Raw genomic sequence first — 11,240 nt, 5'->3', positions numbered from 1 at the left:
GTGGAAAATACAAGTCATCTCCACTTCACCATCAGGTCACAGTCACCACTCCTTTTCTTAAAACAGTTGTACATTGACGAGTTAATGCGGTGATACCTGTCTGACTGAAGAATTTCTTCATCCTCCTGCTAGTGTTGAAAGACTTCAAGTTAAATCTTACACAAATTTCAGAGATCAGTATCTCTCCAAAGCTGATGCATTATAAAAGCAGCTATCATCTAATCTGATCCAACCAATTGCCACTAATCGATATAATTAAGATGCTGTTTTTCTATTTTATACATGTACCAATTGATTAAAATTGTGTTGCATGTATTTTGTATCTATCTTTATGAGTTGAAATTAAAACCTTTAAATTATATTTTATAATTGTAGAATGAACTATGTAGAGTGTGTTGGTGGTCTCAGAACGGTTGCAAGAGCTAAGGTTTCCTAAATAAGAAAACCATTTAACTGGTCGATTTCCTAATCATAGACCCTGCATAATCCTGCAATTGCAGAATCAGCAGAGTGAGCCGCGGCTTGCTGGAAGCTGAGCTGTCCTTCCACCTGCAGAAGGGCTCCCTGCTTGGCCTGTGGAAACCTGCACCTACCACTGTCCTCTGAATAAACTCTTTTTCTGTCTTGCTCGTCTACAGACAGCAGCTGTCACAGCTACAGAAATGAGTTAAGTGGGCCCAGCTTGTGCATGTGTAATCTTCCACAACCATTTTAAACTGGATACTGTGTTTTCTGCTGTAACTGTAAATTTTTAACTGCGCGAGTATTCTTAGAAAGCCATCAATTCATGCTTTCAATTAAATTATGACTCTCAGTATGTCTGAGGCCTAGTCATACTTTAAGACTTTCTGCACTACAAAATTTGAAATAACTTACGCAGTTCATAATAAAAGTGGTGACTATCTTCTTTCAGAAAGAACTCAAAACTATTCCTGTCTACCTTGAAGGAACAAGTGCCTACAGTTGTGCTGGTTTTGTCCCTCTGTTAGTGAAATACTGCACTGCCAAACATTTTCTTCTGCACTTTACTGGTAAGTGTTTGTACATAATTTTGGGGTAGCTGTCACCCCGCCTCACCCACGGCATACCCCTTGGCAGCACCTGCTTCTATAAAAGTCTCTAAAGACGCCTGAATTTTTGCTCATGGAGTTCCCCCACTGCCTTTGGGTGTGCTCCAGGGCATTTGCAAACTCTGTGCATGAGAGCAGCTCAGCCGTCACCTCACGGGAATACACTGTGTGGAATATCTGTGAGACTGGGCTATGAAATACCCAATTGCAACCGAGTAACCCAAATGCAGTGACGTGGGCCATCAAAAGCTAATCTGCAGCACAGCAGGGCCCAGGACCCCAGCCATGGCCATATCGCATTATGTGTGGAGCTAGCGCAGCCTCTTCCTGAGGAGCTCCCAGCCTGAGCACCAGGCAAAAGACAACAGATGGGAGAGACAGATGGGAGAGAGCAGGGAAACAATGAGATAAATGAGCAAAAACTAAGTTGAAGACTTTAGCAGTCGGCTCCAAAATTATTAATTTTACTAATCATCTCAGCTGATGTAACCTTGTGGCAGGACGCCGCTCCTCTTCCAAAGGCCTTAATACCTACAATTACAACACATGTCGCAACCCAGCACGATTACATTTTAGGTAGAGTGGGAGTTAGACGGGCAAGAAGTAAAGGGGGGCGGGGGGAGTGTTATTTGAAGAAATCCAGTCAGGGAAGGCGGGGGGGTATGTCAGCAGCCCGGGGCTCGGCAGAGCCAGATTAAGCACGGCTCAGTCGGCGAAGCCGCCGCTTTCCGCCCTTTCAGCCCCGGGCACGACGCCCCCCGGCCGGAGGGGGGCAGAGACCCCGGAGAGGGCGACACAAGCCGCCTGCCGTGAGGGGCGCTCGGCCGGGGCTCGCGCGCGCCGCGCAGCCGCCGTGCCCGGGGAGCCGTTGGAGCGCGCGGCGAGAGCTGAGGTAACGGCGGGCCGGGGGTGGGCGCCCCGCGGGGCCGCCCTGAGGCGGTGCCACCCCGGGGCGGCCCTCGGGGAGCGGCGGGCGCCTGAGGGAAAGCGAAAGCAAAAGGGCGGAGGCGAGGGAAGGCGGGGAGGGGAGGGGAGAGGCAGAGGCGGGAGGGGGCTCCCCGCCGCGGGGTTCGGCTCGGCGGGGCTCGGCTCGCTCCTCCCCTCGGCGCTGAGGCGGAGCGGGGCGGCGGCTCAGCGCGCCCCCATGGCCCTGGCGGCGGGGCAGCGGGCGCGGTAGCCGGGCTGCGGCTGACTCAGAGCTGCCCAGGGAGGGAGGGCGGGCTGGACATGAGCCTCGCCGCCGGGCTCCGAGCGGCGGCCGGGGACTGAGCGAGCAACAAAGAAGTTTCTCCGGCGGCGCGGCGCGGCGCGGCGCTCCCTCATGCACGCCCCCGGCCGCCCGCCCTGGGGCGCTGCCCGGCCGGCGGCCGGCGCCGAGCGGGCCATGGAGCCCCGAGCGGGGCTGCACGGCAGCCCGGAGCTGAGCATGGCTCCGCGGCTGAGCGTCGGGGAGCTGCGCTCCCTCTTCGAGGCTCGCTGCGCCGCCGTGGCCGCCGCCGCCGCCCGGCAGCTGCCCGACCCGGCCAAGAGGGGCTGCCGGCCCCCCAACGGGGTGCTGCCGCCCGTCATTCCCCGGCTCACCGTCACCCCCGAGGAGGGCGAGGAGGCGCAGGGCAGCCCCAAGGCGCCGCCGTCGCACCCGGAAAGCGGCTGGCTGAGGACGGACAGCTCGCTGCACCTGCAGTCCCGCCGGCTTTCCACCTCCTCCCTGTCCTCCACGGGCTCCTCGTCCCTCCTCGAGGACTCCGAGGACGACGTGCTGAGCGACACGGAGGGCAGGAGCCAGGGCATCGTGCACCTGGAGCACGGCGAGGAGTCCAACCAGGTAGGGACACCAACCCGCCGGGGGGCTCTGTAGTTAGGAACAACGGCGGTGACAGCACGCACCGGAAAAAAAAGGAAAAAAAGGCTTCCGAACCGCGCTCGGCGTGCGGGGCTCGCCCACGAGTGCCGGGTGCCTGGGGGTCGCCAGGCAGCCCCCCATTGAAATGAGGCTTGTGCCTCAGCTGGGGTGAAACTGCTGTTTGCTCGTCCACACAAACTGCGGGAAACTTCTGTCTTGGGCTGGTGGCAGTGCACCTCACCGTGCAGGTTGCTGCACTTATTTTTTAAATGTTTCTGTGCGTTGGCCCTTCTAAAACCCCCTCAAGTGTGCTGTATTTCTTGTGAAACTGTGCTTGCTGTCCCAAGAATTTTTGGGGGCGTTGTTTTGCTTGTGGGTAGGGTGTTTTTTTTGTTGTTGTTTTCTTTTTTTTTTTTCTTCCCAGTTTATTTTGTTAGATCTTCAAAATAACATTTTTCCAGGCATTTACCAGCAGGTATTTCTTTTTTGTCTCTTCCAATCCTGGAGTCTGTGGCTGTCAGTTTTTGAGCTGCTTCTTGCTGCGAGCATGACAGGAGATGGGGAGGAGCTTGGAATGGGTAGAATGCATGCTTTTGTCCATTCTGGCAGTAACACATTCTTCTCAGTAAATCCCCTCTGTAATTTGGCAGCTTTCATCCATGAAGTGAGCTTTTAAAGGCATCTACTTAGCTGGTTTTGTTTTTTTTTTGATCATTAACATATATTTGCCTGACTCCCTATAACGTGTTCTTTGAGGTTTTGTAAATGAAATACATTGCTTTAGCAAATTCCCCCTCCTACATTTATTGAGAACATAACTTAAATTGTTGTTCTGCTGCCAACTCATTGGCACTGAATTGTTTTCAAGCAGAACATATGTTTTGAAAGAAATATATATAAGCAAGAAGTAATGCTAGTTGTAGGTGATACCTCCAGCTGGACTTTTCTCATGGTAATTGTGGGTTTACTACTTTAGAGGACACATAGTACAGAAGCTAAAATGCTGTGCGCAATATTGGTTTTGTTTGCATCAACTTGTGGCCTGGTTTGGGGGAAAAAAAGTTTTGTACTTTGTTATATTGCATTCCAAGAAACCTGTAATAATACTACTTAATTTGTACTTTCTGTCCTGAGGTAGAAACTGGTGTATAGAGGGAAGCAATCACTACTCTATCACCATTGTCCTTTCTTTTCTGAGCTATGTGCTGTGCAAATGGGGATTTTGTGAAAGTAGCAGAATAGAAATTAAAGATGGAAAAGAGCTGTTGGATCCTTTGACTCAACATCCCTGCTGCTGCAGTGGGCGAGTGGGTGGGATAATGAACTCTGTGGAGGTAAAGCCGTGAGGCGTATGCGTGGTAAGTAGGGAGCAAGAATTTACTGATAACATTAGCAATGCAGAGAACTTTGGGATGGCATTGTAGCTCCTGCTAACTTGTCTGTGAACACAAATTAGAGCAAAAACTATTCTTCAGGTGAGAAACCATGCTGCTTTCAATGTTTTGCTTTTGCACCTTGGAGTACGTTGGTATGCAATATTGAATATTGAAGTATGCAATATTGAATCCTGTTATTTATTAGAACTGTTTCTTTCCCTGTAGTCTGACATGCCTAAGTGGATTGTGAAAAACATCACTTTCTTTTACATATTAGGAAGTTTCTAGGCACTGTGCAAAATTGGTAAAGGCTCTGTTCACCTTTTAATGACAAGAAAAGTTTAAAAAAAACAAAGCTTTACAAATGACTTATATACAAATAAGAATAGTCACATTATGAATGTTTTAAACTCTGAGAGAATATCCTATTCATGTAGGTGCACAGGGAGAGCAATGCCAACTTTGGGCATTGAGAACTTCAATAGTATTATGAGAGTTCTGTTTTTTATAAAGCTTTTTGCATGCTTCCCAAATTCTGTGCAGCTTCACTATTCTGTAATGTTTCATTAATTAAGTAGGTATTCACTCACCTGGTAAAATGTTTTCAGCGGTCGAGTTAACTTCCCACACCTGTGGGCGGTTGGGATAAGCTGCCCACCAGGTACCTGCATTCTGCTGGCCGTTAGTTATCTCGTTATCACTTGTGCAGCAAGGTGGCAAGCCAGAGCTGGGGCTTGTATCTAGGACTCTAAAATGGCAGCACTAACCATCAACAAGTTATGACACTGCCTGATAAATAAAATGGGCCAGATCTTTCATCTGCTCAGTGTGTGCTCGTGTATTTCATCCCTTCTTTCCTTGCTGCATTACCCACAGAGAGCTTGGATCCTGGGAATCTGCTCTTTTCCCTCTGGCAATGTGTGCTGCCCTCCATCTCAAGTGACTGCCCCCTGGGCTCGTTGGTACCCGGAGGTGACCAGGACAGGCTTGTTCTTGTCTGCTCTCTTTTGGTACTGGACGATACTCTGATACTAGCCAGCCCCCTGTTCAGTTGTCTAGTCTTTACAAATGCTGTTTCTTTACTGAAACATAGTATGCCAAGCAGAGGTATGAGCCTTGAACCTCTGTGGGTTCAGCTTTACAGGATGTATCTGTTCTACTAAATAATCTTGAGGCAGGATGAGTAGGTCCCTGTGGAGTGAATGGAAGGCTTTAGGCTCAAGGCAGGCATGTACGTATGAAAATAACTATAACTTTTAGGATAACTTGAGGAATATTTTTGTATTTTGAAGATGCTATTTAGAGGTAAATGTGCATGTTTAATTTGTATTTATTGGTTTAGTGTGTGTATCTTAGAAAATGAAGGTTCATTTTCAGAGCGGAACACAGAGGTTAGAGATTTTCTGTGTGAAGTTGGTATCAGAAGTGGAACAAACTTGGTGTTCCCTAATTCATGGGAAATTGTCACATTTTGAAGCTTCCCTTGTATTAGAATTTCCTCAGACTTTTCTTTGGAAATGTTAGGATCATGGAGCCTGGCACCTTACAACTAAGCTCAGACCAGGGCTCACAGGACTGCTGGACTGTCAAGCCTACCAGGCTCCCCAGTGCCTAGCAGGAACCTTGGAAACTTGCCCAGGTCTTCCACTGTGGGAGCAGAAGTTCTGATAGTGTTCCTGTTATCAGGGCTTCAAGGCTGCCATCTGCAGACGCAGGAACTTGAGACCTAAGCTGAGGAAGGCCCTCCCAGGCTACTCAGCTAGAGGCCTCTCTCTTGTTGACCTGGAAGTCAAAACCCAGTTGGGTCTTCAAAAGTTTGCACTTCTTCTGCGGACCCGAGTGAAACACAGAAGACTGTGGAGCTGTCACTGCATACAGGGCTTGCTGCCCAGGAGCCACCAGGCCTTAAATGCTGCAGCAGTAAGCCTCGCAGTGCTGTCCCCGCTGTGCGCCTTGGAAAACTGCTCTGCCTGGCAGCTCGCTGGGCCGGCAGGCGGTTGTTCAGTTAAATGATTCACGGAGCCTTCTGGCGTGGACGAGTTGGTACATCGTGACAGCATTAAATTGTGTTTTGTTGCTGAGCGTGGTACGTGGGTATGTCCCTGGAGTGCTGGGGCTCTTGTTGAGGTAGCAAATGCCGTGGGCTTGGTGGCTGACAGTTATGGTATAGCTCCAGCCTGGCGCTGCAGGGACTAAGCACTTCACATCTAGGCAGGCCCACGGCTGAGAGAAAGTTGGTGGGTAAGCATTTCACTTCCTCATCACAAATTCTATGCTTTGTTTTGTGATAATTCATAGCAGCTTTGGAAACTGAACTGTCCTGGCTCTCCCGTAGGAAGGCCCCTCTGACAATGAACAGTTAGAAGTGTGAGGGAAGCCTGTTCGCTGCTGCCCTGTGCGCTGAACTTGTGCTTCCGTGGAAACCAGTTGCTTGTGTTGGTGTACATGTAATTTGTGTAACATCGTATCTGGAGCTTCACACATCCTGGTAGTTAACTTAAAAAATATCGGTTATTTATTTAAGTAACAAATCAACGGGATAGATTTTACCCTATGACAACAGTTGACATTCCTGCCTTTTCTTGCATTTAGATGGGAAGTGTGCTTTTTCTGCCACTGCTTCACACCATCTGGAAAGTGTATATACGCAGTTGAATCTGTCAGTGAAAGCCCCCTTGGTCCATTTATAGTAATGGAGAGAGTGCAAGGGATGTATTTTAGTCTTCATTATGTGAGAGAGCAATTTTAAGAACTATGCAAGTCTGGTTAGCGCCTTCTTTGTTGGGACAGAGAGACTTCAAAAAGTGGCTTTCACAGAGAATAAACAGCATGATAATGTACAGCAGCCTCTTGTCCCCTTGATTTGGAGAATATTTATTTGGCATGTTTCTATCTAGTAAATAACATACTCATTCTCATAACTGTGACCCGTCGTTGCAAATTCCTAGATCAGTAACCATGAGAACGGCTGACAGCTCACTAGAGAAAAAGCAGTTCAGTTCTTGCACGCAATGATACCAGTCCAGAAACTTTGGGGGATAGCCGTTAGGAATGCTTATTTGCTTTCACCCATCTTCTTGCTATTATTCTTCATAATACCAAGCACCTTAAAATGGACAAACATATAGATGCATTCGCGTAATAAATATGGCCTGAAAGTTTGAAGTATTTCTGCTCAGGGGTGGGTTATGTAAGCTAATGCAGTGGAATAGGATTGTTATTTTTAAATGAAGAATGGGAATGAAGGGATGACATAAGTAAGACTGTTAATGGGTTTTTAGCCTACTTTCAAAGGAAAGAAAGCTTGTGTAATCACTCTATCAATTTAATTTTAACAACTTCAGTAGATTTCAGCCAAATTTGACAGTGGGGTAGGCACCCGAAAGTTTTCTTCAAGAGGTCTTTAAAATTCCACAAAAATCAGCCTCTGGGAGGGGGAGATGAAGTCCCAGGCAAGTTTACACCATTTCTTCGTGGGGGAGAAGGTGAGGCATGAGTTCAGCGGGGGTCTTCTGTTTCATTTGTTAACCGGTGAATTGACCTGTGCGTGCTGGCCAGGTGATCTGTGCTTACAGGCTGCAGCAAGTAATTAGTGCCTCTTGTCCTGAGGGTAATCGGGAAAGTATGGGAGGGCCCACACAACGCTGTGGGCTGGTGAGGTTAGGGAATGTAGAAAACACTAGGGCAGCTGAGGGATCAGGATCAAAAGGTACGGGAATTGTGGGGAGATGTGGAAATATGAGAGGGACGGAAAGGTTCTTGGCACAAGCCTGTAAGGAAGGGACAGTGACAATTTGTTGTTAATTTGATAAGTGTGCAGGACTGTAGGGTACAAGTCCAGCACAAACCAGGACTTGTGGTTGCTGCTTGTGGATCAACTGCTTTTAATAGAATATCTTTTTGTGTGTGTTTTTTTTTAAGCTGACTTAGAATGATAGTCCTGCATACTAAAATGTTCCTGTTATACACTGAACAAATACGAGGCGAACAGCGGTAGGTATTTCCGTGTCGCTCAGTTACTGGGCCACAACTCTGAACCGGGAGCGTTCTCCCAATGTGAGGATGGCTTGTTCACCACTGTACACTCAACTGGTGGAGCATATCCAAACATCAGCAGTGTCACTTTTAGCAGTGACTGTTTATTAGTAATGTGGACTCTCATCTAGAAGGAAATGAGCTAGGTCTTAGTCAAGTCAGTTGTGAGAGAGGCAATTAACTAAATGTCTTATCAGATAAGACTTTCTCACCCTCAATACATCTGAAATAATGACTTACAGGTTACAAGATTTTTCTCTTTTGAATCAAGTCCCCCCTGACAGTTTTCATTTTTCATATCTTAAGTGACATGTTACTTGGGTGTACAGTTTAAAATTAGAAGAGCTCTATTAGAATTATTTTTTTGTTATGGACCTGTTGAATTAAGTATACTAGAGAAGTTTCTCTTACTCTGTATGTGCACTTCTACTGCTCAAACCTCCTTGTGGTGCTTATTACACCTGAAAAGCAGGAAAGGAGGTAATGATGACTCCTCATCATCAGGTGATGTGCTTGTATTTAAAGAGAGCATGCTTAAGCAGATTTTTCCCAGGCTATTGTCAGCTCAGCAGAGTTGAAGATTTATTTGTGAAAACCCATGCCAGCCTGAAAAGGGATAAGGGTAGGAGCTGGGACAATAGTTCGGGAATTTAGCATGTCTGTATATTTTTGGATTCTGTCATTCTTAACCTATTAGAATGGTTTGATGAGGCTGAACTCTTTATTTATTGAACAGGTGATAAATGGAACAGGTATCATAGACAAAAAAAAAAACACCTCTCAACTCACATCTAATGTTTATTATAAATAGAATGCGTTAAAGTGAATCAGTTTTATTAAATTGTCACTGTGTGTTGCAGTTTAATACAGCTAATATTTTTGGAAGCTAAGAATGCACGTTATATTTATGTGTAGTAGATTGCTTAGGAGTGACTGAGAGAAGAACTGAGGTTCATCAGACACCTCATTTTGTGGTGATTATCTATAAATTGTGATAGTGATAGCAGAAAAGGTAATACTATTCTCACAAGCAAAAAGTGATCTTATGTACAGCACCAGTAGAATCACTGTCTCTCTTCTACTTCCTCTGTCAGTATAGTTTTTGCAGAGAAAGCAGAGGCTGAAGCAGAAAGAATTGGCTTGTCAGTCCTTGTTAATTTGGATCTTGCATAGTGTAGGTTTAGATTTTGTTTTTAAAGTGCTCCTCTCAGCCTTTTCTACTAACAGAGCTTCTTCTAAAAATCTCGTGCGTTAGGCATGTTGGCATTGTTTGTCCATAGTGTAGCACACCTGGGGGAAGACGGCATAAAAAAGCAGAAGTTTGTACAGAATTAAGTGATGCAGACTAAAAGCAGTAGGGAAAGCGCTGGGAAGGGGGAGAGGTGACCTGTTCATCCAGCGTCAGACTAGCAAACACAGTGGCGTATTGTTTCCAGTGCTTAACTGATTCATTTCTGTCAGTAATGGAGAATGCTTTGGGGGATAACACATAACAAACAGCGTTTGGTTGTTTTTACATCTATAAACTGAATTTCCCCCAAGGAATGAAATTTTCCTTTCTGAAACACGAAGCAGTAAGACAGAGTAGAGAAACCCACCCTGAACCCATAAGGCCTGGCTACAGTTGCTTGTTGCCAAACTTTCCATTCCCTGGCAAGCTTGGGATGAAGTTAGCCAGACCAATTGGCAGCTCATTTGAAGCAATGTCACAGACCTGGCACAATCCAGATTCGGAGCCTGGGACAGAATCTCCATGCCAGTTGGTGACTGTAGAAAGCATGATGCTGCTTTGTGGGAGCTTGGCTTTAACCCAGAATCCAGGAACACTCCTTATCTACAGGCTGAAATATCCAAGTAAGGTGGCACAGTGAATGCAAACTCTTTAAGCTGTTTACCCAAGCCCACTGATACCACCTTTATTTCACTCAGCCTTCATCATCCATACTTGAACCACCGTGATAACAGAGGTGTGGTCACTGGTGATAAAGACTGGGGATAGACGCGTGGTATGTCTGTGTGTAACTGGCACTGCAGTCTGTATGAATCATCAGTCCACCTGATGATTTACCTGTTGGACAGGAAGCAGGGATGTAGCAGGACTGTGTAAGAAAGTCTTAGCTCACTTGGTGCTGAGTGATGTGTCAAAGGAGAATGCAAACTACTGTAGTGCTGATATATCTTTCACGTGATAACTGGTATCTCCTGCTAAATTATATTGAATGTTCATAGAAAGAAAATGTTTTTGTTTTCTAGTGATGGTAAGAAATCACCATTCATTGGTGGTATAGCTGCTTCTGTACTCTGGTCTCTGCCACGTCCTGGCATAAAATGACACAGCCTTAGCTATAGCTGCCTTCATTACTCTGAGCTACAGCAGATAACACAGCTTTCTGTCTTAGCTCTTTTTCAAGCAGCTCCATATAGCTGAGAACACTGCAGTGGTTCCTCAGTCATGTTCAGTGTGGACAGCATGTTGTACCTGTGCTCTACTTTATGCTTGCTTCCAGTGGCGTAGTGCTGAATCAAACGTGGGTTTCTAGTTCTCCGCTTTGAGGTGCTGGAGCACCTCAAAGTCTGTATGCAGGGCACAAAAGGGATTGATGGAGCTCAGCTGTGAAGAGTGCAGGCAGCCACCCCACTCTTCAGACACAGTGGAGCTTGAGCAGGCTCAGCTGTGCATGCAGCAGTTGTATCCAAGGCTTGCCCAATACCAGAGGGCCATCTCACAGAGCACAAAGATCCTCTCCAAGCACAGCCCTCCTGTGGGAGTCCTCTTTAGCACAAGCACATGAAACACAGCAGTTGTCTCTAGTGCTCTGTGCAGTGTGCATTTCGGAAAGGAAGTGGGGATGAAACATTGCTGTCACGTGCCAGCGCCTTCCACTACTCAAACATGTTCAGATGCAGAATTGCGTT

The 11,240-nt window shown here is 46.8% G+C and overlaps 1 protein-coding gene across 1 annotated transcript in view; it reads left to right on the top strand.

The window, feature by feature from the left end:
* The first annotated feature begins 2,265 nt into the window (after positions 1-2,265).
* ITPKA (inositol-trisphosphate 3-kinase A) overlaps positions 2,266-11,240 on the top strand; it is a 39,198-nt gene continuing 30,223 nt past the window's right edge. The window contains exon 1 of the mRNA XM_035539672.2: positions 2,266-2,895. Coding sequence (XP_035395565.1) covers positions 2,392-2,895 — 504 coding nt within the window. The 5' untranslated portion in view covers positions 2,266-2,391. The remainder of the gene's footprint in view (positions 2,896-11,240) is intronic.

Source organism: Cygnus atratus, chromosome 5, assembly GCF_013377495.2.
Source record: "Cygnus atratus isolate AKBS03 ecotype Queensland, Australia chromosome 5, CAtr_DNAZoo_HiC_assembly, whole genome shotgun sequence".
Classification (NCBI taxonomy): Eukaryota; Metazoa; Chordata; class Aves; order Anseriformes; family Anatidae; genus Cygnus; species Cygnus atratus.
Note: the sequence above shows the minus strand (reverse complement) of the source record. Positions and strands in the feature narration are given on the sequence as shown.